This window comes from Notolepis coatsorum (genome assembly GCF_963971535.1).
Source record: "Notolepis coatsorum genome assembly, chromosome: 5".
Lineage (NCBI taxonomy): Eukaryota > Metazoa > Chordata > Actinopteri > Aulopiformes > Paralepididae > Notolepis > Notolepis coatsorum.
In genome coordinates this window covers 192,800,488-192,827,305 of record NC_140169.1, presented here as the reverse complement: position 1 = coordinate 192,827,305, position 26,818 = coordinate 192,800,488, and the positions used below count along the sequence as shown (strand labels likewise).

Sequence of the window (26,818 nt, the reverse complement as noted above, 5' to 3'; positions counted from 1 at the left end):
TATTATTTTTTTTTCATTTCTCGTGCTAATGTTCAAACATCCATGTCTACGCAGTATTATAGATGATGTAATTTGGACAACTATATCTCTTTTTTACATTTTATGTATGAACTGAGAATGTGTACAAATGCTTTCACTGTCCTCATGTGTAAAATATATGTATAAATTAAATTAACCAACTTTGACTTGTGTTTTATATACATAAGACAGTGGACAGCGGGGATATGTTGTGTACACAACTATATAAACTCATGCTACGATAATAAAAATGTTATCTTAGCATGAGTCTTGACTTTACCATAATAGCTGTTTGGCTTAAGCCTCACATTCCATTTTGGACCTATAATTTACAGGAGATGCTACTTTCATTTATTCTGAGAAAACTCATATGTATCACATTGGTTAGTCAACACCTCATTTTCCCCTTTAACTACTATTAATTTACAATAATTTCATGTTTCAATTCAATATCGGATTCCAGTGTGAACTGGTCACGCTCCTGAACTGACCCATATGCACAAATGAACAATAACGACGATGGGCGTAAACTGAAGTCACAGTTTATGGTTTAATTTATAAGTTGAATGCAGTGGAGGCCAGCTAATTAAATCAGACACGTATTTGATTTAGGACCACATTATGAAAGTGGCCCATATATCAGAATTGAATAGATCAGATTCCATGTGATTTGTGCTGTTCACACACTGTTATGAAGAAAAAAAAATAGAAAGATCGGAGTCACATTATGAGAAAACAAATCTGATTCGGGCCACTTTTGCCTACAGTCTGAACGTAGCCCAAGACTTAAACCAAGACACTTGCAGCATAGTTAAATCAATCTTTTCGAACTATCTTTTGATTACATAACCTGCACACATACACGGGCACCATTCTCAAAGGCACTAAAAACCAAATTACAAACATCTCAAAACAAACTAGTCAGACTACTACTTGACCTTACCCCTAGAACCCACCTCACCCCTGCCCACTTTGACAACCTAGGATGGCTTAGAGTAGACGACAGAGTACAGCAACTTGCAATGGGCCTGGTCTACAAGATACACTACACGACCAAGGTACCCATGTACATGTCAAAATACTTTCCAAAGGTCAGTGAATACCACGATCACAACACCAGAGGGAGCTCCACAAATCATGTTAAACCCAGATTCGGCTCAAACAAGGGACTAAACACGTTTCGCAATTATGCCACATCAATGTGGAACGCCCTACCCACAGCTGTAAAGGAATGTGAATCACTACCCACTTTCAAAAACATTTTCAAAGAACACCTACGGGAGACTGCAATTCGAAACTGGCCCCTACAAATGTCCTAACCCAGTTGTACAGTAAATGACCAAGTATGGCTTTGTCAGTATTCCAATGTACAGTGTACAGTGTCCCCCACCCACCCCCTACTCACCCCCCCACCTCCAATGTACAGTCCCCCACCCCACCTACCCAACATCCCCCAATGTACAGTTTCTACGTCAAATGTATATACTCTTTTTCTGGACACTTTTCGTATCACAAACAGTACTGTATTTGCAAATCTGGTATGTCATAAATGTATAGATGTAGCAGTAGGCTACTATCTATCTGTATGTCGTGTGTGTCATATATGCAGGGGTGTAAAGTACTTGAGTAATTGTACTTCGTTACAATACTTAAGTACTGTTTTGGGGGATTTGTACTTTACTCTAGTATTATTAGGTTTGTATACTTTGTACTTTTACTCCATTACATTTCAGAGAAAAAAAACATACTTTTTACTCCTTACATTTCAAATGCAGACCTACAAAGTACAAAGTACAAATCTCACAGGTCCAACCATTTTAATTAGTATATTTTAATTGTTTATCTGGCCGAACTAACGTTAACGTAATTAATCCTGCGACTGCAGGTAAACAGCCAATCAAATCCCCATCAATGGAAAATGAACCCGCCCATACCCATGCTGATTGGTCCTTGTGCAACACTAGAAAGCAGGGATCTTTGATTAAACACCTGCTATTAAAAGAATAGACAGTCAGATCCGCATTATGCTGTGGTTAATATTGTGATATTATTCAGGGTACTACAGTATTCTGTCTTTAATATTGTGATATTATTCAGGGTACTCCAGTATTCTGCCTTTAATATTGTGATATTATTCAGGATAATCCAGTATGCTGTGGTTAATATTGTGATATTATTCAGGATACACCATTCTGTTTTTAATATTGTCATATTATTCAGGATACTACAGTATTCTGTCTTTAATATTGTGATATTATTCATGCTGTGATGTGAATGCCGTCCATGTTAGTTTACCTTCAATGGAGAAGTGCATTAAATAATTTTAATGCAAAAAAAGTGTCCATTTCACCATTGTCTATAGCAAAACACATTCCATTGTGGGCAGAGTGTATGCTTGGTTTCATTCCAGCCTTGCCTAAACACCAGTTGATGATTTCACTAATTGGCTCACCTCTTCAACTAACTCACCTGGTGCAATGTATAGTTAAAATAAAAACTTGGCCCACGATGGAATGAGTTTGAGACCCCTGGTCTATCCCTTTAAAAAAAAATTACTTTAACTTTTTAGTACTTAAGTACATTTAAAAGTAGGACATTTTTACTTTTACTCAAGTGTGTTTTTAGCCAGATACTTTGACTTTTACTTGAGTCAGATTTTGAGACGGTACCCATACTTTCACTTAAGTATAATTTCTGGGTACTTTATACACCCCTGCATATATGTTATGATGAATTGAAAATGGGGGACCCTGATGTAAACAAGACGAAAGTCTTTCTCTGGTCTGCATCCCCTTAACAATTGTATGTATTGAGCTGTACTGTACTGTACCCATTCTGCAATCTGTTAATAAACTTTTCAATCAATCAATCAATCAAAGCAAGCAGCCAAAAAGTCTCCATGAACTCATTGGCCGGGTAGCGCGTGTAGTCTTTTACCAACGCACTTGCAGTTCCGCGTTCGGGTAAAAGACTACACGCGGCCGGGTACCTCTCGATCCCACAATGCAGCGCGTGGCGCGTCATCGAAGAGAGACGATGATGGCGGCGGTCGGTGCACCAGAAGTGATTTCACAGCTGGAAAGCGCTGCCAAAGTTTTAATGGTGAGAAATTAAATGTTGTTTTCCACTAGCGGACGTGGTACGCGTGTTGAACTTCGGTTCGGACGGAGTTTGTATTCGGTAAACGGCCGAAAAGCCTTCTGTTTATTTCTTTTGGGAGCCGATAGCGATGCGTGGCGCAGTGCCTCCTGTCTCCATCCCCGCAACCATCGTATCCCCCTATAATAAATGCCACCATTCACTTCAGGATGTTAGTTCGTTTTCCAGAAACCACACCGTTTATCTCCAATACTTTGTGCGGCCCGTCGCGTTGCCAACTCTGGTTTTATATCCAGTTTAATTCGGCTCTGGAGCAGACCATTTGAGCATCTCTGTGCCATGGCTGCTCATGTCTGATCACACACGCTGTTGCTTCTTCACCCATGCAGCTGAAACGTTAACTGTTTGTTTTCCCGTAAACCACACGTTTCTTGGACACTATTTGGCCTAAATCGATTGACCAACACGATAGACTACCTACCCAGCCTTTATTAACTGGCCGGTTTGAAACATACGGTAGCTCATATTAAATGGACCAACTGTATAACCATGTGCAGGGCAGGAGGCACGGTGTATAAGCCATTATAGCCAAACCTGGTTTGTGTTCATTCTGGTTATTAATCGTTCAAAACCATGCTTTTAGCTCAATGTAGGGGGATTTTTGTTACAATTTTTTGGCCTGTCGTGTCTGATACGAATTGAGTGAAGTTGTTTGACTCAAATGAATAACACTAGTCATGGGGCCAAAAGTGCTGGTCACACTGATTGCCAAACATTTGAGTCAGCAAGGCTCTGCATTGTTGATTAGCATGTCAGTGTACGACTTCATTTGATTCCAGAATTATTTTGTTATTGTCTGTTGCTGTCAGTCCTGCCCACTAGGCACTAACTCATCTTATCAACTCATAGGCTGGGATTGATCGCGGCCCATATTGATCATTGTTGACATACATTTCCAAGCACAAACGTTTTAGTGTAATGATCACTGTGACCTGGAATAGCTCGGCTCCATTTTTTTCTAATGATGTCATACCTTTAGTTGGCATTTGATTTGTTTACAGAAAGTAACAACAGTAGTTTCTCATTGTTTATTTGGCAAACTAACAGCCTCTTTCCAAGCAAGGATAATGGCAACTATAGCTCAACTATACAAATACTGGACATTAGTACTTTGGTAGGCTATCTAAAGAAATTGGTGCTGTGTCCCGTGTGGGCTCAGTTTTACACACGTGTAGTACTTTGATTACAAACATAGATGGCAAGATAATAACTTTTGCTGTGGTATATGGACACAATATCATATTGCAATTATTATGACTGATGTTGTTATTGAGATTCAACTTGAATATTAGTTGTAAAGTCTGTTTACTTTTGATGATGTTTAAAATGAACTGTACAGTGATGCTGTGAGAATGGAATTTTAAGCAAACTTTTGAAATGTTGCAAAAAGAAAATGCTAATTTAGGCTAAGTCAATTCCCATCAATTTGGTTAAGGTGAATAAACTTTGTACCTGAACACAGGAGCGTAGCAATGTTAGGAAAACATCCAATGAAAAACAAAGCTTGGCTATGTAATTGACTACTAACAGGCAGTTTTTTTTGTGTCTCATATGAGGCCATAATTTCTTGCTTTCTGAGATGGAGTGAAGCAAGATGGATACATAGAACTGAAGTGTACCCAATATTCTGGTGCACGAACCAACAGGTGTTTCATAGGAGTGACAGAGAGCAGTTGTAACAGAGTGCAGTTGTAACAGAGTGATGTATCAGGCTACCTAAAGCTATTATGACATGAGATATGGGATATGATATGTTACACCCCTCTTGTTAATATGGCTGCTCCTAACAGACAAATATAACAACATTATAATGAACATGTTAATATGGCTGCTCCCAACAGACTAATATAACAGCATTATAATGAACATGTTGCATGTTAATATGGCTGCTTCCAACAGACTAATATAACATTATATGTTACATGTTAATGTGGCTGCTTCCAACAGACTAATATAACATTATATTATAATGAACATGTTACATGTTATGGCTGCTTCCAACAGACTAATATAACATTATAATGAAGTTCAAGTTTCTTTATTAGTTGTCATACAGAAATACAGAATACTTTGCATGAAATGCTTCTTTCTGTTTTGCTCCTGAGAGTGTGCTAGATCAGGGGTTCCCAAACTTTTCAGGCCAGGGCCCAGAAAATAAGGCGTCAGAGAGCCGCGGCCCAATGGACATCGTCAGGCTTTTTTTTTTTTTTTTTTTTGCCAGGTGACCGATTTTTTAAGCCAAATATCACTTCAATCCTATTAAGTTAGTTCAAGTTAGTTATTCATTTATATGTGATATTTATGAGAGGGCTAACTTGTTGCAATATAATAATGATAATAATAATAGCCTCATTAAAATACTATTGTTGCTTCGGTTGTTTTCAGCGTTTTATGTGCATAATCTGTTATTTAGTTTGAAATGTTCGTTGAAATAAGTAGATTTTTCGTTTTTGTTTATTTATTAAGTTAATATAAAACCATATAGTCACATTTTAGAATACAATAGAATAGAATTTTAGAATACAACTAGAAACACTGTCCTGGCCTGCTTCTAAGTTCAGTGGCCTGACAAAAAAAATTAAAAAAAATAAATATAATTTTTTTTTTTTTCTTTTTTTAAATCATCTCGCGGCCCACCCGTGGCTGCTCGCGGCCCACCTTTGGGTCGCGACCCCGACTTTGGGAACCACTGTGCTAGATAATAACAAGATAGTATAAAAAAAGTACAATAGAAAGTAAAGTACGTAAACAAGTGTAAACAACAAATGTTCAATATACCTATATACAGTGCAGGTACAGTACAGTGTAGAAATGGTGAGGTATAGCTTAGCTTGTGGTGCCGCCTTGTGGTGGTGAGGTGCAATAAGGAATGAGATTGATGTGCAAATTTCCTTACCTATAAATATAAAGTGTGTTAGTGTCTGAAGTGGTAAAGTGGGTGCTACAGTGTGTTGTTTATTTAAAGTGAGTGTGTGCGTGTGGATGTGTGTGCTGTGGGTGTGTTGATGGTTTGTTATTGTTCATTGAGCATCCTGATGGCCTGGGGATAGAAGCAGGGCTCCAGACTAACTTTTTTCACCACCGTCCCAGAACCGTCCCGAAATACAATTTTAACGTTAGGTTATGACTAGGGATGCACCGATATGAAAATTGGCCACCGATACCGATACCGATTGTTCAACTAACACTATCGGCCGATACCGATACCGATATTTGTATATAAGTATTTGTAAAAAAAAAAATTATTTATTTTTTTTATTTTTTATTTTTTTTATGAAACTACTGTATATTTGTATGTGTATGTTTGTATTTGTAGGCCTCTTTACTTACTTAAAAAAAGGAAACATCAAGAAATATGTTTATGGTATCACTATCTCTCTCCCAGTATCGTCTGGCGGCCTGCAGAGGGATACTATTTTCTCAACCAGAGCTTTCAACCAATGCAATGGAACCATTCTGGCGGCCTGCAGCGGGATACTATTCTCTCAACCAGAGCTTTCAACCAATGCAATGGAACCATTTTGATTGACAGTCGATTCGGCCAATTACGCCACACCGCTAGCACCCACCTCCTGCTGTTCTTACCACCAATCGGCAAGTGTTTATTCATTTTCTACTTCGGGGGCATGCCGCCATTGATCTGCTTGCGAGAACTCAGAATGCGAGTCAAACTCAGAACCACAACAAGCTAATACGTTAGCTGCCCGGCAGTGCCCGCCGACCAGCGCGCTCCACAGGATGGCCAAACGAGACGCAATGATTTTACTGCAACAAATGTTATAATAAAACAAAGCCTTTCTATACATTTGTCTGGTTGAAAACTTTATTAACAGATTGCAGAATGGGTAGTTTGGTACGGAATGAGCAACGGAGCTATGAACGGAATAATGCCTTGCTTACTTGCTGTGTTCGGGTAAATAATATGCTGATGTTATATTGAACGTGTAACACTAACTATATAACGTTATTAACTAACTAGCTACCGTACCGGGAGCTCACGTTGATGCCTGGATGGTGCTAACTAACTAGCTACCGTACCGGGAGCTCACGTTGATGCCTGGATGGTGCTAACTAACTAGCTACCGTACCGGGAGCTCACATTGATGCCTGGATGGTGCTAACTAACTAGCTACCGTACCGGGAGCTCACGTTGATGCCTGGATGGTGCTAACTAACTAGCTACCGTACCGGGAGCTCACGTTGATGCCTGGATGGTGCTAACTAACTAGCTACCGTACCGGGAGCTCACATTGATGCCTGGATGGTGCTAACTAACTAGCTACCGTACCGGGAGCTCACGTTGATGCCTGGATGGTGCTAACTAACTAGTAGTGGGTAGTTGGGTACGGAATGAGCAACGGAATGGAACTGAGCTATGAACGGACTCGGAGTAATGCCTTGCTGCTATGGGTAATAATAATATGCTGATGTTATTGTCCGTGTAACACTAACTATATAACGTCAATGCCACAAAACGAATGCCTTGTTAATCATAAGTAGTAACTGATGCAGTAGCTTGTGTGTGTGGGGGACGGCGGGCTTGTGCAGGTAGGTCGCGAGTGAACTTTTTTTTTTTTGCCTTTTGACGCTACACAAATTGATGCTTATTTATCGGCGACTGCTATCGGCACATTTGAGCTTATCGGCCGATAGGCCGATAGCAGTCAACTCAACAAGGCACTTATCGGCCGATACCGATACCCGACCGATATATCGGTGCACCCCTAGTTATGACTATAACCAAGTTCTGTTAGTATAGCGACGCTCGGCATCACTAGTCTGCACTATCTCGCATATGTGCACGCGCACTGAATAAAGACCACAAATGTACCTTTAATCCCAATATTCGTCTGACCACACCCCTATCAGCTTACCCATATAAGCAGGGGTGGGGCCACCCACTCGCCTCCTTCCCAAGCTTTCGCCACAAGGCGAGGTCAAAGGCTGCAGCGGCGTCGGATGCCGAGCGTCGCTATACTAACAGAACTTGGTTATAGTCATAACCTAACGTTCTGTTTCGTATTCGCTCTCGCTCGGCATCACTAGTCTGTAGGGGTGGGAATAACCAGTTTCATCACGATACGATACGATATCGATTCTTTGGACAACGATACGATATTTTCCGATATCACAAAGTCTGCCACGATACGATTCTATTCAGGTGCCTGCGATCGATATGAGACGATATTATATGCCCATTTAACAAAATCAGTAACATTTAAATCAACAAAAAAAAGGCAATGGAAATATCAGTTGACATTTTTATTTTTGATCTCTTCCAGACATTTAAATGAAAAACAATCTATTGTTTTTAATACAAATAGACCTCCTGTTCACTGTTTTCGGTTCGTTTTTCTTTTTTTACGATATTAATATCCTATCACAGCGCTGTATTTTGGCTGGAAAAGGCATATTGGGAGTCAGAAGGTGCAGTACCGGCCAGATCCTGTTAGTGGGGCTATCTCGAGAATGCAGTAACCCCCCCTCCTTCCCAGTCCCTAGTTTCTCTCTATCGCTCTATCAGCTTAGCTTAGTTAGCTCACGCTAACGCAACGTTAATTTCTGTATTTAACGCGACGTGGGCATAAAGGAATGGCGAGGATGGAAAGCATGTTAGATGCATTTGACCCCTTGTGGGGAAAAAAACAACAGGCACTTATTTCGGGCAAAATAGGCGGACTCTGAAGCAATGCTGTCTAACGTCTACACACGCTGAGCTGCGCTGAGCTACTGTTGTTGCAGCCGGGCGGATATGCTCACGATACAAATAAGAGTATCGCAATATGAATCAATCTTTTTACGTTGCATCGATCCTATTTGATAATTGATAATACGATGTATCGTCCCACCCCTACTAGTCTGCACAAGGGAGGCCGAGCGAGAGCCAACGGCCGACAAATACACCGCGCTGACAGCCCCCCACAACCATCAGAAGAGGGAGGGCCGAGCCCCCCCGACCCACCCTAATGGAGGGCACCCCCCCTATTAGGGGCTTCACGGGAGGGCGACGGACCCGACCGTGCGAAGAGGCACTCAAGCAACTCAACGCACAGGGTGAGCAGACCGTGGCTTGACCCCACGACTACACACACGCACAACCCGCATGCCACCCGGGAACGAACGGAGGAACAACCTCGTTACTGCCCCCAGAATCACGGGGTCAAGGGCAAACCCAACCCCGTGGCAAGGCCGTAGCAGCGGAGCGCGAAGGAAGACCCAGACCCACCAAAAGGACTGGACTCCCTGGAATGGGGGCCCGGAGAAGTCCATGATGCCAGCATCAAGACCCCACCAGGTGGGCACGTAGTGCCCCGCCCCCCACATCGCCAGCGTATTCGGACAAAGGCCCCTCAGCCGAGCGGGCCCCGTCCCCCCAATAGTACACCGCCTGGCACACTGACCCTGCAACAGGCAGTCAGCATGGCCGTAAGCACACAAAAAAGGTTAACCAACGGAAGCAGGCAGCGCACCGGGGAAAAACCAGGCAACAGGCTATTAACCCTAGCCTGGAGACTGCGGACGAGACAGGCGCCAGAGGGGACAGCTGAACACAGCCGCCCCGGCGGAAGGAGCGTAAGCTGGCGGTGTTGCACGACCAAGCCTCCATTTAAAAACCCCCACCCAGAGGGGTCGAGGCAGAGAAGGCTGACACGATTGGCAGACGTCATGAACGTGCAGGGGCACCCTCAAACGGTGAACCCGGGAGTTGACACTGCTCCAACACACCAGGGAATCAACCACCCTGGTGTTACCCAATGCGGTGGTTGTTCCTATAACCCCTCAAGAAAAAACTCCAAAACACACCTGCGGGTATACACCGGCTATACCGCAGTACAAGTGTTTCAGTTTTCAAAAAAGGGTTAACCCAGGCCTACGGGTCGACGAAACAGTACTTCGGACCGGGCCTGGCGGTACGGGAAGCACAGGGTCACCAGAGGAGGTCAAAAACCACCCCCACAGGCCCCTCTTTGCCATGCGTGAGAGAGGAGCGAAAAAGAATGGAGAACCAGCCCCTAAGCACACCGTACTTGGTATTCCCAGGCGGTCTCCCAACCAAGTACTAACCAGGACCAACCTGTGTAGCGGCCGAGATCCGACGAGATCGAGTGTGTACAGGATGGCATGGCCGTAAGCCATTACGACAGTGCTGAGTAAAAAACGTACCCAACCAGGGTCTCCATAGCGCTTAACCCTGTGACACCCGGACCGACCTGGCATTTTTCCCCCTGAAAAAAGCCCAAGTCCCTCAGGGTACCAGAACAGCAGATCTGCATCCCCGGCGGACAACGGGTTCAACTGATCCGGACCAGCGTGACCAGAACCAGTCCCGTGCCCTAACCACGCCGACATGCCTACTCCAGGAGAAAGGGCAGATATGCGTGTCGATCTTAACATGAAAAGAAGGCGCCACCCACACGTTCGGGCGAACCGCGCCTGGTGGCCCACCCCAAGGGCGTGAGACCCCTCTACATATGTTCAGATCCATTCCGTCATCATCCCCCAGACATGAACGAGAATCCGTCGATAACCAACCCAGGTCGTGGGATGTGGTCGTCGGAAGAGGAAAAACCCCCATCTCAGTTGCTTTATAAAAACGCTGTTTTAACCTCAAGCAACCAAGGCGTGCCAGTCAGTCGCCTGTTTACAGCGAGCTAGCACTATACGTGCGTCGGGACACACCCCCATCAATGAACAGGCTATTTAAACCTGTCATTGAATCCCCAAGGCGCCCAGGGGAACAACAAGAGGGGTGTGACACTTCCTAACTCCAACACTTTTTGAATAGAAAAGAAGGAAGCACCAACAGTATGTATCCCAGTCTACACAGCCGGGGGTAAATTTTTTTCACATTTTTACATCCCACCACCCTCCCATAGGAAGGAGACGGGGATCCCCAGAGAGACTTCCCACGCGAGCTGTACAGATTGAAAAGAATATATTGCACCTTGAGCCATGTAAAAAATTGGTTTTAGGGCTCTCCGGGGAAGAGGCACTGAACCCATACACACTCAATAATCGAATTGAATCGAATACATACACAATAGAATAGGACACCTTCTAGAGGGTCCACTCACTTTAACAATCTGAGGAGGAAGGCTCTGTACTCTGATGGAGGCTCCCTCACATGGAAAGGAGGAGTCCGAACTCACAGAAGGCCCGAAAAGGCGCTTGGTGAGGAGGAGCCCTGACCACCCCCCCGAAACAGATCCATCACATGGACCTGAACAGCACACGGAAGTCCTACCAACAGAGACGCGCACGGTGACGTACTCTATGGCGGGGGAATTTCTGCGGTGCACACGCCCAATATACCAGGCCGTGGGACCAGGAATGAAAAAAAAAAGTCCCCAGGGAACCGGGGGGAAACACAATCCTCTTATTTTACCCTTAATACGGCCAGTTAAAACAGGAAAACCTGTTAATATGTGAACACACTGTTCATTGTCATCACAGGCTGAGAAAAGAACATTCTTTTACTCACTTGTCACTAAGCATAGCTTCATAGGTTAGTTACCTTAGTTGTGAGTACACGGTACATATAAACACCATGATGTTTCTCACACAACAACCAGATCATTTTCACATCTGTAACAACAACCCGATTTGCACGGAGAAGCTAACTGCCAGTGACAAAAACAGTTCACACATAACTCGCGTCGTATCCTAAATGCATTGCAGCAACACACGTTTTGGGAAAACATCGTTATTCACAAAACATTTAGAAAAGTAAAACCAGAAGACGTGTTATAAGGTCTGGTCAAACCTTGTCCTACCCGGAACGTAGATCAGCGAAGTGCAGACTCAAGACCCCGTAGACAACACAGCCGATCCTGTGTTGCTCGAACTGGGCAGCGTCGTCGCTCCAACCAGTCGCTACAGTCCTCTTTGTTGACGCAATCCCCGTCCAGGCTCAGGGCAGGGTCGACGAACATCCCCTGTCAAGGATGACGTCGTAGTCAAGAGTGTAAAACATGTTATAATCAAAGCACGTTCAACAGAGTAGCATTAAGCTAACGGTCGCCCCAACCGTCGGTCGCTACCGCCCCTGCTCGCGAGACGCCGAGCGAACGGCGCACGCGACCAGAGGGAAGCGCGCGGCGGCGCGCGAAGAGCCGGAGCTACCCCGCGCTGGCCTTGTCCGATAGCAGCAAGCTAACGTTTCCTAGTGATCACAACCGGCTAGCGCCGCAGCTAACAGCTGACTGGCTAACAGTAGGCCCACCTCTGTAGGCCACGCAGTGATCCCAGCAGGCTAACACCGCAGCTAACAGCTGACTGGCTAACCGTAAGCTAAGCAGCTATCACCTGAACTTTGTACACAATGACATAACACTCACCCAGACAGGCCGCCGTTCTGAAAACCCTCCTCACTTTTTAAGCGAAAAGAGAAACAAGATGTCACACAGCTTTACAACGGTGATTTTACCAACACCCGACGGAATCAGCACAATACCAAACTGGCTTGTGTAGCTGACTTGAACATGGATCTGCCGCTATCGCACATCCATGCACATATCTCCTCGTGAAGGAATACTCTCATTTGGATATGAAAGAAGGGGCTTAACACGGGACAGAGAGATATCCACTCGTCCAGAACACACAGGGATCACCAGTGTTAATGGTCGCGGCCCACTAGTTAAACTAAAATGGCTTCAGACCAAGGTCTTCTGTCGTCTAGGAGACTGAACAAAGGACCCTAGCCTGGGGCCGGTTTTCATAAACATTGTCAAGTAGCCCCCATAGCACTAACAGACAAGTGAAGCCTGCCAGCAAACATAACTCACCAGAACCAGGAACCCACCGCGTCTCACAACAGCGGCGCGTCCTACAGCCCAGCTGTGCCTTTACCGCAACCAGCACACAGCAAGGACTGCAGTTGGAAAAGCATGTAGCGGCACGAACTCCCAATACGAAAACCGGTGGAGGATTTTTAGAATGATCATCATCTTCCAGACACTCCAGTACGAAGACAATATCGCCGTATTTTCTCGAAAATAGTGAGAGAGAAAATAAAGATATGATGTCAACGTATCCTTGTTTCCCAAAGCTGCTCCTAATTCTTTCTTCCATCATGGTGTCAAGTGTGGGGATCTACCGAGGCACTTCTTCCTTGTGGTGAAAGCGAGAAGGAGGCGAGTGGGTGGCCCCACCCCTGCTTATATGGGTAAGCTGATAGGGGTGTGGTCAGACGAATATTGGGATTAAAGGTACATTTTAGGGCTGTCTTAAATACTTCGAAGCTTCGAAGCTTCGTTCGATGGCACAAGCTTCGAACATTAAAAAAAAAATCGAAGTAAAAAAAAAATAATAATTTTTTTTCAAAACATTTTTTTTAATTATTTTTTTTTACTTCGATTTGTGTGTGTGTGTGTGTGTGTGTGTGTGTGTGTGTGTGTGTGTGTGTGTGTGTGTGTGTGTGTGTGTGTGTGTGTGTGTGTGTGTGTGTGTGTGTGTGTGTGTGTGTGTGTGTGTGTGTGTGTGTGTGTGTGTGTGTGTGTGTGTGTGTGTGTGTGTGTGTGTGTGTGTGTGTGTGTGTGTGTGTGTGTGTGTGTGTGTGTACACTACCCATCCCAGTTAGGACAGCCGAATCCCGTCCAATCTTTCGCCGTCGACTAAAGACTCACTTCTTCAACCATTATCTGAAATGATTAAAAAAAAGAAAAAAAAAAAAAGAAAAAAATCTAACCGTGACTAACCTTACTGTCATGCACTTGTCCTAATAAACTAACCTACACTGTAACACGCAACACTTGATGAACATTGTTACTCAGCTGATAGAGTTGTACCCTTCTTGCTGTCTTGTCGTACAGAACTTGTAAGTCGCTTTGGATAAAAGCGTCAGCTAAATGACTAAATGTAAGTGTGTGTGTGTGTGTGTGTGTGTGGGCGCGCCTTGTAGAATTCCACACATAAGAAAGAAAGATACTGGGATGAATAAACAAAATAGGAAATAAAATGTAGAAATGCATGCAATACATAAATAAATATGAATCTCCATATATGAAATATAACATTTAGATAAGGTGCTACTGAGATGTTTTGGTGAGTTCTTTGTTTTTTTGTGGAAGTTGCCCTTCTTAAAAATGCATGAACATTCACTGATGATTGGTCTGTAGTGGAGTCTACAAGGTCTACATTGCCGGACCATGTAGAATCCGGACCTTGTAGACTGACATAATTCTGTGCATAGTTTAGTCTACACAGGCCATATTTCAAATAATCAAAATCTTACTTCATTCATCTTAAACATTCTTGATTTGGGGGATTGGTAGTTCCCATGAAATCTGAAGTTGTTCAAACGACAACAGCGATCCACCTTGAATTAAATCACACAGCCGAGTGAAACCTTGTTGGATGCGTCAGTCACGAAAGGGGCTACTTAATTAATTAATCCAACCCACTTTATTTATAGAGCACATTTAAAAACAACAAAGTTTACGAAAGTGCTGTACAAGTCCCACAACATAAGATAAAAAAAAAAGCATAAAAGAAAAAGTGAGTTGACTTTATCTAATATATAGTTGATTCCCTACTAGCCTGGTGAGTTGACTTGATCTAATATAAACACATTTTCTTTGCTAACAAAGAAAGCAGCCAGGTGTGTGTGTGTGTTGGAGGTAGGGTGACCAGATGCAAAAAGTCCAAAAGCAGGACAACAGTAAGATTTTGGTGGGACAAAGTGGGACAGATAGATAATGTAAATTCTTTTATTAGAATAACTGGTCTTCACCGAATAGATGAAGGTTAAATCAAAATAAATACAGAATTATATCTTGCCACATTCATCTTGGCACTGGCAGCCGGCTTGTTACCACCTAACATCTGTTTTAAATATTCAAACTTTATCACTTGACAGGAATGTCTTGTGTTCGATATTCCCTGTTTTAATTTTTTTTAATTATTTTTTAGCATTTTTACAGCTTTATTGGTCACGCAGGACCGACAGAGGAGAGGGCGAACGGGAGGAGAGGTGGGGAGGACATGCAACAAATAACGACGGGAGCTGGGATCGAACCCGGGTCGGCCGTGTAGGTGCGCAAGGCACTATGGTATGCGAGGGCGCCCCCGATATTCCCTGTTAACACAACTAGGAAACACTAGGGAACAAAAATAATAATACAAATAAATTGTGTTTCTCTATTAGAATAACTATGGATAACTATGGATGTAGCTTTTGTACAACCACACGATATTCTTTTTGCAATATCTGAGTCTGGCCAAATGACAGGAGCTAGCTTGCTACCACAGTCGGCTGACCTGTATGAATGGGAGTGTTGTACAGTGTGATAGACGCTTGTTATCTCTGCTGCAGTGACCTTGTCCATCTGGCTATCATTTTTTTGGTTTAAGAAGAAACATATCCATAGATCTGGATGTTTCTTTTTGGTGAGCCACTTTCATGTGAGACTCACGTCCACTGTGGCGCTTCAAGTCGTATTCTCCTCCATGAGCAATTGAAAACGAACTACCGTAATTCCTCTAATAGTGACCCGGGCTTGTATTTGCTTAAACTGTAGCGGGTACCAGGCTTTTATTAGGAGGAGGCATGTATAAGAGAGAGGCCTATATTTCTATAGATCATAATGAATAAATCAACATTTTGTGTCAGTTTGAACCCAGTAAAATGTACTGGGTTCATTTATTGAAACCAAGTACTGTCTGTATGAAATAGTAAACAGTGCAATTACAGGTGGTCACTGGTCATTTCAACGTTTTCAAAGTGAAATCAAGTAACTTTACCTTAGCAGCTCAGTATGCAGCTCAGTATATTAGTAACCCGGCTTGTATTAGGAGGTCGGCTTATAATTGCTTAGCTCAAGAGCGCACCCGGCCATTAATAGAGACCCGGTTTGTAATTGAATACCGGTCACTATTAGAGGAATTACGGTATGACACAAAACACAGAAATCTCCCTGAGGATTGCCTGACATCAGCCTCACCCAGGCATGTGTCGTTTGCCAGTCTTGGTTGTAAGTGCAGGTCCGTTTCTTTTTACTGCTTTCCATCTTGATTCATAGTTCGCTTGTAATGTTGTTGTGTTTTCTTTTTTGACACCTCGCTAAACGTTGACAGCACACTACATTTTGACAGCGCGCTAAATTACTATAACCAATCAGATCTGCGATATGAGGTAGCGTCACGACTCTCACGAGCAGAGCGCTAAATTACTACCTAACCAATCAGATCTGCGATATGAGGTAGCGTCACGAGCAGAGCAATGTGTGTGGACAAGAGGCGAGTTGCTACGTTTACTGTAGGGAGGGGCTTTTAGACCAAAAAGAGGGACATCCTCTCAATATGTGGGACGCGGGACATTCGGTCAAATGGTGGGACAGTTACAACCAAAAGCGGGACAACTGGTGGTCACCCTAGTTGGAGGGAGCAGCAGGTAGCAGCCTTGTGTGTGTGTGTGTTGGAGGTGGCAGCAGGTAGCAGCCAGGTGTGTGTGTGTGTGTGTGTGTGTTGGAGGTGGCAGCAGGTAGCAATTGTGTCTATTTATTCTTCTTCATTGTGAAATTATGGTTGGTCTGTAATTGATTGGGTGCATTGTTAATATGTCATAGTGATGCTGTGTTGAATTGGACTAATAATGCTTGTTTGTAATTAATGTGTGTGTGTGTGTGTGTGTGTGTGTGTGTGTAGGCCCCACCGTCCATGGTCAATACAGAACAGAGGCAGCATGCAGAGCACATCTTTCTCTCCTTCAGGAAGTCCAAGTCTCCCTTTGCCGTCTGCAAGCACATCCTCGGTGAGTGGGCGTCAACACATTAATTACTTCACACAGCCTTCATTTTGGACATAATATTAGTATTCATGGTAAATCGGTACAATAGAAACTTGGGCGTAATTTTCTCCTTAACCTCCCGATCGGCCCGGTACGAGATTTATTGCACGTCATACATAAATATATCAATACAGTATGTATTAAGTAATGTTGTGTTTCTTTTTCAAATGTAGCCAAGAGTAAAGGGGGTCGAACAAACCTTAATGTTGTTGCCATAAAATAAAACTTTTATTGTTTGTTTTGTTTTTCGTTACCTTTCTGTGAATGTCTAGGGGGGGGGGGGGGTTGCAATCGGGTAAAAAAAAATGGAAATATTTTGAGCTATGGACATTATACAAAAGTAACTTACAGTAGATTTCATTCAGTCTTTGCTGCCCTGTACCAGGCGCCTGGTGGTACTAAATCCAGATTTAACTCTGCCATTGGAAAGAGGAGATTTGATGGATGAGATAGATGGCCATAATATGGTCATTTATAGGCCTGATATTACATATATTCATATTTCAAATTGCATGTGTCCGGATGGCAAAATTCAGTACTGTATCTACTTAAACCCCTGTAAATCATCTGCCCTTTGTTAATTTGCTTAGATTTGTAGTACACTTGATCTCAAGAAGGTGCTGAATGACTTACATTTTTCACTTTAGGTCAATGTTAGCATGGTGTTATTCACAGTCAAAGATGGATTTTTTTTTTTTATTATTATTTTGTTCATTACAATTTACTCAAGCATAGTAACGGACACAATATTTCGGACACTGGGAATACATTCCCTGAGGTCCATAGATGTCCCTAGATACCAAGAACATGCAAATGGACCTTGTAGAAGTGGAGCAATCTTCCATTTAGAGGTTAAAGAATAATTATGACATAATGGACAATATCTTCTCTAAACAATCTGGTTAGACGTTCATCTCGTCATCTCGTTGATCTAGAACAGAATATATATTAGATTTGAATATTTCTCTTGCATAATCATGCAAATGGCCATTAAAGTCCAAATCTGTAATAAAATAAAATAATAAAAGATAGGGATATATTGCTAGTTCATAAAATGCACCTTAAACTTTTTTTTTTTTTTTTTTTGTATTTTTTTTTAAATAATTTTTTAAACAAACACATAAACAAACATGACAACACACGATAAGATATACAAGCATTAGTTGACAGTGCACATCCAATGAAATCACATTTTAGTTAATTGTCTTATATAGGATATACCCTTAATACCTGTTATCTAAAAACCTACACACATATGCTCCAGCTCGTACCCCCCCCCCCCTCCCGGACCCCCCATTGGATAATCCATCCATTTTCCCTCGCTCCTAACCAGACATTACCATTATTATGCTAGCTTTTATTTTCTCCACCACTTCTAACCACAATGTCATTTTGGATTCATTGAGACCCAAAATTCTTGCTGTAGATATTTCTTGATAGATCACATCGAGATATGTAATAATCCAGACCTTTCGGCAAATTTTTTCCGGTTGGAACCATCGTGATGCTATCAGCTTTTTAGCCACTGTGATACCCGATAAAACCAATCTCTTTAGCTGTGGATGTACTGCACACTCAAAAACATCATTCAGCAGTAATACAGAGGGGTGTAGGCCTACAGGTTATTTTTAATTACATTTTGGGAAATTAGCTTATTTAACATCTTCCCTGGAGTTAGACAAGAAGATACATACCTTTTTTGTCTCTGTGCGTGCATTTAGCTTAGGGAACAGACGCTCCGTTATTTGTTGATATTCTCATTCCTTCAAAGGATCTGAACCGATGGAAGTTTATGGATACCATGACTTAAAATCCTCTTACCTTGACGATTTAAAGCCTCCCCAATTTAGAAAACAGTAATCCAATGGCTGGTATTGATATACTACTAACTACTGCACGCTAACGGAGCTAACCGGACACTCAAGCAGATAACGAGAGCAATCACTTCCTTTCTGGGGGGTTTCAAAATAAAAGAGCGACGTCTATAGCAGCGGGAAACGTTTATTTTGTACATTATCTAATGTTAACACAAACCTAAACTAACTTTAGGTTAGTTGTAACGTTAGTTTAGGTTCGTGTTAACGTTAGATAATGTACAAAATAAACGTTTTCCGCTGCTATAAACGTTGCACTTTTATTTTGAAAACCCCAGAAAGGAAGTCATTATATTTGCTTTACACATCCTGTTCTGCGTTAGCTCCGGTTAGCTCCGAGCGTCCAGTAGTTAGTAGTATATTATCAATACCAGCCATTGGATTACTGTTTTCTAAATTGGGGAGGCTTTAAATCGTCAAGGTAAGAGGATTTTAAGTCATGGTATCCATAAACTTCAATCGGTTCAGATCCTTTGAAGGAATGAGAATATCAACAAACCTGTAGTGAACGTCAGGGTACTGTCCTGCCTCACTTCCAGTGATGAAGCTAAGCTATGCTAACGGAGCGTCTGTTCCCTAAGCTAAATGCACGCACTGAGACAAAAAAGGTATGTATCTTCTTGTCTAACTCCAGGGAAGAAGTTAAATAAGCTAATTTCCCAAAATGTTGGAGTTATCCTTTAAAGCTGCAATCATTATTTCCACCTACAAACATAATACTGTTCTGACGGCACAATATTGACATAATTAAGAGATTCACTGAAAAAAAAACCTTTTTTAAATGCATAGGTTTATAAAATAGGTGGGACTAAAGTACAGGCCTGGTTTGTGAGCTGGATGCAATCCTACCTTGAGGGGAGGGAACAGATGGTGGAGGTAAACGGTACCCTATCCCCCCCCCTCACAGTGAGCTGTGGTGTTCCACAAGGAAGCATACTAGGACCGCTACTGTTCCTAATTTATGCAAATGACATGTCGTCAGCTTGTGACTGCAACTTGTTCCTGTTTGCGGACGACTCAGCCCTGCTGGTCTCTGACAAGAACAAGTTACAGGTTGAAAAAACCCTCAGCTCGGAACTAGGCAGAATCTGCATATGGCTCGCTGATAACAAACTATCATTACACATGGGCAAAACAGAGTCCATTCTCTTCGGTTCAAATAACAAACTCAGCAAGACCGACGGCTTCTCAGTTACAGTGGGTGACAATATTGTCACAAGGAAAGATGAAATTACCTACCTGGGTTCCATCCTAGAGGCTAATCTCTCCTGTGACAAAATGGCATCCAATGTAATAAAAAAAGTCAACCAACGAACTCGATTCTTGTACCGGATCTCCTCTCTGGTAAACAAGAACACCCTGAAGACTCTGGCAGGAGCACTCATTCAGGGGTACTACGACTATGCTTGCACCTCATGGTACCAAAGCACCTCAAAGGCACTAAAAACAAAATTACAAACATCTCAAAACAAACTGGTCAGACTACTGCTTGACCTTACTCCTAGAACCCACCTCACCCCTGCCCACTTTGACAACCTAGGATGGCTTAGAGTAGACGACAGAGTACAGCAACTTGCAATGGGCCTGGTCTACAAGATACACTACACGACCAAGGTACCCATGTACATGTCAAAATACTTCCCAAAGGTCAGTGAATACCACGATCACAACACCAGAGGGAGCTCCACAAATCATGTTAAACCCAGATTCGGCTCAAATAAGGGACTAAACACGTTTCGCAATTATGCCACATCATTGTGGAACGCCCTACCCAAAGCTGTAAAGGAATGTGGATCACTACCCACTTTCAAAACCTCTCTCAAGGGACACCTACGGGAGACTGCAATTCAACACTGGCCCCTGTAAATATCCTAACCCAACCCCCTCCAATGTACAGTCATTTACCTAGTATGGTTTTGTCAATAGTCCAATGTACAATTGTGTTTGTTTGTACAGTGTCTCCTCCCCCCCCCCCTCAATGTACAGTGTTACTTGTTTATACAGTGTGCCCCCCGGCCCCCCCCCCCCCAACCACCTCCAATGTAAATTACCCAGTATGGTTGTCAATATCCCAATGTACCCAACCCCCCCCCACCCAACCTCCTCCAATGTACAGTTTCTACATCAAATGTATATACTCTCTTTTCTTGACTCCTTCTGTATCACAAACAGTACTGTATTTGCAAATCTGGTATGTCATAAATGTATAGATGTAGCAGTACTGACTATCTGTATGTCATGTATGTCATATATGTCTATATGAATTGAAAATGGGGGACCCTGATGGAAACAAGACAAACGTCTTTCTCAGGTCTGCATCCCCTTAACAATTGTATGTATTGAGCCGTACTGTATTGTACCCATTCTGCAATCTGTTAAATAAAGTTTTCATTCATTCATTCATTCATGTCAACAATGAAAACAAGTCTAGTAGGACCATGACTCCACATCACCTTCTGATGGCACCTGGTCATAAGAGCTTTTGAAAATGTAGAAAATACTGTTTGTGATAACTGGTGAAGTAAATGTGTTTGTATACCAGATACTCTAACCAAGTATATACTATTATATATATTATAGCCAAGTATATACTATATAGATACTCATAACCAAGTCAAAATATTTATGATTGAAATCATGGTTGGGTAAATAATGGCAAATTATTCATTTATAATACCTCTGTATTAATACTTGAATGTCCTCCACTACCTTCTCCGCTCCCTCCACCCTCCCTCCTTCCACCAGAGACCAGTAAGGTGGACTATGTGCTGTTCCAGGCCGCCACAGCCATCATGGAGGCGGTGGTGCGGGAGTGGATCCTCCTGGAGAAGACCTGCATCGAGTCCCTCCGAACATTCCTCCTCACCTACGTCTTACAGAGACCCAAGTGAGTACCAGGCGGGTGGGAGGAGTTGGGACAGGGTTTTTACGTCTGTCCTATTTACAGTCGGGTCTATAAATATTTGGAGAATCGCAACAATTTTCATCATTTTGGCCACCAAAATTACTTTTTTAAATGAAACAATCAAGGTGTGCCTTAACACTTTCTGCGCCAACCACGAGTATAGTTGGGTTATCTTGCCAACCGTTGAGCGCCAGGACGCGTTTTCCTTAATGATAAGCAAGCAGTGCAAGAATGCGGAAGCATTCTACCGTAGTGGCGTGCGGTAATGCGCCTTTCATTTTCCGCCGCCCAGCGCCCGTGCGTGCACCGGCGGCGGCGTGCTCGCTCAGGTGCGTGCGTGCGCCGGCGTGCTCGCGCGAGGTGCCCGCGCATGCGCATGAGATCCCGCCTTGGTTCGACACGAGCGGAGCTCAATATATATAAGTCACCGCCCCTTATTCAGTATCTAGAAATAGCTCAATTGGCAAGACTACATGGCTGTGGATCCTATGGCTCGTTTGCTGGCGAGTTCGAATCCCATCAAATATTTTTTTTTTAACGTGATTTTTTTTTTTAACGTGTATTCTTTCGCCGGTTAAGGTTAGGCATGGTTAAGGTTAAGGTTAGGCATTGTTTCGGAGTTGGTTAAGGTTAGAACGGTTAAGTTTAGGCGCTGTTAAGGAGCTGGTTAGAGTTTGTCAAAGAGAATGGCAATAGACAGCCTATTTCCGCGCGACAGCTCCCAAAGCGGGCCTGAAAAGAAAGGCGCTTTACCGTAGTGGCGTGCGGTGACGAATGCTTCCGCATTTTTGCACTGCTTGCTTATCATTAAGGTAGACGCCGCCAGGACCCCCGAAAACCCGAGTATACTTGAGTTTTCATCGTTTTTTCTTTTATTAGATTTTTTTATTCTATGCAGTCTCACGGACCTCATGTGTATCATTGGGACTCATTCTGAGACGCCGAGATACCGCAATACCGGCCAAATCCTGCTAGGTGGCAGTATCGCCCACCCTTTGAAACCTTATTTCACACTGTGTGTTACATTATATATGGTCCCGGCGGAGAATTTAGACCAAGCCAAGTTAATCGCTTCATCCGAGCACTTTGAAACGCGTTCAGCACACTGCATGCATATTTTGTGCCAGTTCATGTCAGGGTCCCGATGGACATCAATACTGGAAATCGCGATCAGACAATTGGAATATTCTTTTTGGAATAACCCCGATCAAAGGTAAGGACTATCTGATGTCAATTCCACCTTGATCCTACAATGATTTCACATCAATCCAGCCGATCAACGTATGTAGTATTCAAAACGAATGCCGTTGCTGGCGATCAGAGCATAAAAAAACGACCCCCCCCCCCCCCCCCCCCCCCCCCTTGATGCATTCATGATGAAATATAATACCCATTATATACCTTTTGATTTGGAAACAGTAGCGTGTCCAGGCGAGAAATGCGAACGACTTTAGCAAAATTCACATAGCGATCCATAACTCGGCTTCCAGGAATTAGCCAGGATCACTCTGAAACTATACAATATTCACCACAGGATAACACGCGAACGTATACATGAAAAAATCTATTCTTTTTTACATGTTGGACGATAGATAGTGACTGTCAAATGAGCCATAGTATTGTCTCCATAGCTATAATATAGAATATACACGCGACGCACAGTGAAAATCCCTATCATTTAAAGCGTGGCCCATTGACTACAAGGATGGATAAAACGGCTGGCGCTGAAAGTGTTAAGTGCAGACCTTCAGCTTTCATTTAAGGGTATTTACATCCAAATCAGGTGAACAGTGTAGGAATTACAACAGTATATGTGCGCCCCCCTTTTTAAGGAACCAAAAGTAATTGGACAATTGGCTGCTCAGCTGTTCCATGGCCAGGTGTGTTATTCCCTCATTTAATTTACAAGGAGTAAATAAAAGGTCTAGAGTTGATTTCAAGTGTGGTATTTGCATTTGGAATCAACTCTCAATATGAGATCCAAAGAGCTGTCACTATCAGTGAAGCAAGCCATCATTAGGCTGAAAAATCAAAACAAACCCATCAGAGAGATAGCGAAAACATTGTGTGGCCAAATCAACAGTTTTTGGTGCAATATTAACACATTTGGGGCCATTTGGATCCGTCTAATCCCACTCTATACGACCAGCAAATCAAAACAAACTTTCATTGTGCGTGAGGCTGTTTGTAGAGCTAAATCTAGTTTATAGTATTGCTATCTGTCCATTCTCATTGTCAATTGACACTATAAACTGTCCCTTCAATATGCCTTATACAAATAATGTTTTCATCAATACGTTCCCATTTTATACCGTCGTGAATATGAACAAAATATATATATATATAGCTAAATGTTCTGGGGTATTTCCTGGAAGGCGAGTTACAAGGCGCTAAGCTAATAACGTTAAATCGAATGGCGTTTCAGCCATAGACCATCTAGAGATAAAAATCAAAATGCATTTGATCGGTATCATGGTCCACGATGACTGCATGAAAGGGGGGGGGGGGGGGGGGGCGGGGACGTCGTTTCTGATTATTGATTACCAATAACGGCATTAGCCTCAGTAGCCTAATTCGCTGACCGGGTGGATGGCTATCAAAGCAAGGCCCGACCAAGCTGAAATTGACGTCAAATAGCTCTTACCTGTGACCGGTTGGACTGCAAAAAGGATATCCCAGTTATCGATCGCCTAGATCCATATGTCCATTGGCTGATGATATATTCCTTTACTGCATACTGAATTCGGCGTCGCAAAAGGTATTCCAAGCTACAGGCATAGCTTCAGGCTAGCAGGAAAATTCACTGCATGATGAAAAAAAACGTCATCCGTTCTGCCACAGGGAACACTGCATTATCGAGACAGCGCCCCTACGAGGATCTGGCCGGTAATGCACTTTTCTGAATTCCAAGAGTAGGGTAAATCTGCAGTGCCGCAGGGTGACATTCAGTGGGATATTACAATGGAATAAAAGCCAAAACAACCTTGCCACGGACATGTCCGTGGTTGGCCCTCAACCGTTGGATCCAAAACACGGACATGTCCGTGGTTGGCCGGGAATGTGTTAACACTTTCAGTGCCGGGCCGTGTTTTCCTTTTTACCCCGTTGAATGCCACCATCCACGGCCAATGTTAACGTTAATATCGCCTATCTATGTTTTAAATTATGGCTATGTGTCTAATCTGCCCGTCGCTTATCAAAGACTCATTTTCCAGTCAACATTGGCAAGGCAGATTGTATTTTTATTAGGGATGCACTGAAATTTCGGCCACCGAAAGTTTTCGGCCGAAAATGGCAAAAAATTGCCTTTCGGCTACTGGCCGAAAGAGTTTTTTCACCGAAAATATATCACCGAAACAGAAACAACCTGTAACCTAACGCGTGTTGTTGTGATGATGCCGCGCTGTCGGGAGTCGCGCTGTTTCTATGTAAACTCTACGCGCGGCGCAACGCGTCCAATAAATGCGTCTTTAACATGCTTTTATATCCTTATTTACTATATGCCCGTCGCGGTTAATCACTGAGTGATCTAATATGCATATTATTCAGAGCGAGAGGGGGGGGGGATTGTGTTCCTCACATTGACGCTGTCTGTCTGTCGCGCGTCTACTGTGCCAAAGTCAAGAGAGCACATTCATCTGGGGACTAGAAAGGTGCGCTCATTAGAGCACAGATGTCCGCTGCGGCAGCCAGAGAAAAGATGGAATTAATGTACTGTATGCATTCAGAAGTGCTGAATAAATGTTTTATGGACCCATAATAGTGATTATTTATTATTTAAGTTAAGTTTTGCCATAATCATATATTTTTCCATAATCATAATGTTCCACAACATTGGTAAAAAAAATCTATTCTATGAAACCTTTTTCGGGCTTTCGGTTTTCGGCCAACTGTTTTCTATTTTCGGTATCGGTTTCGGCCAAGAATTTCCCATTCGGTGCAGCCCTAATTTTTATCGCTTCATTTCCGTTTGATAGCATTTTGAAAATCACCCGTTTTCCGGGGAAAAACAACCCATGCCTATGATAATCGCCTTTACTGGAATATTCCAGAACGTTGTCATTTGTCGGCCTATTTATGAATCGTTTTCAAATAAACGCTAGATGATCGATAGTATATGTGTGCGCACGCTCGTGCCGTGCGCTGATAATCGCTGCTTTTATTTCCTCATGGCTTTTACAGTCAAAACAGCCATATCACATATCACATAAACGCTTATATATCAGTGAAAACGAGTCTGATTATCCTAACACTGATAACATAGATTCCTTACCTGAGGTCAGATGGTATCCAAATGGTTTATTCCAATTTCCGATCGCCATTCGAAAAGAATCGATAAATGTATTGATCCATCGTGTGTACAGTATAACACATGATCCGCGCGGCTCAGAGGCTCCAGAATGAACTCTGGTAGACCCCGGCTGCATCAGTGAGAAGTAAAATGTGGAGTCAGAAATCCGTTCTCCCATTCACTTTCATTGAGTCCATTCCAAAAGGGTGATTTACCATCTGGGAGACGATAGGGGGCGCTTTTTTCACATCTGAGCGCCGGCGGTCCCTGTATCTCCAACGGTAGGCTCGCATGATGCAATATGATTTCAGATCGCTAAAAATAAAAAAATAAATAAAAAATAAAAACCCGAGAATACTCGGGGCGTGGCATTCAATGGTCGGGTCGTGAAAGCCGTGAGTGGCACTCAAAGTGTTAAGAAGAAAGAACGCACTGGTTGATCAAGAACACTCCAGGAGGTAGGCTTATCTGTCAAAGTCAACAATCAATTAGTTCCCCACAAGATGTAAACCATTGATGAGCCTCAAAAAGAGGAAGACCAGATTAGAGTTGGCCAAAAAACATCTAAAACAGCTTGTACAGTTGTAGAACAACATCATATGGACAGATTAGATAAAGATCAACTTGTACCAGATTAATGAGAAGAGTATGGGGAAGGAAAGGAACTGCTCATGATCGAAAGCATACCACCTCATCAGTGTAGCATGGTGGTGGTAGTATTATGGCCTGGGCATGTATGGCTGCCAATGGAACTGGTTCCCTTGTATTTATTGATGATGCGACTG

The 26,818-nt window shown here is 42.9% G+C and overlaps 1 protein-coding gene across 1 annotated transcript in view; it reads left to right on the top strand.

The window, feature by feature from the left end:
* The first annotated feature begins 3,033 nt into the window (after nucleotides 1-3,033).
* Nucleotides 3,034-26,818, top strand: part of xpo4 (exportin 4) — a 234,477-nt gene continuing 210,692 nt past the window's right edge. Inside the window, exons 1-3 of the mRNA XM_084314483.1 lie at nucleotides 3,034-3,120; nucleotides 16,822-16,927; nucleotides 21,583-21,724. Of these exons, the coding sequence (XP_084170609.1) occupies nucleotides 3,055-3,120; nucleotides 16,822-16,927; nucleotides 21,583-21,724 (314 nt within the window). The 5' untranslated portion in view covers nucleotides 3,034-3,054. The remainder of the gene's footprint in view (nucleotides 3,121-16,821; nucleotides 16,928-21,582; nucleotides 21,725-26,818) is intronic.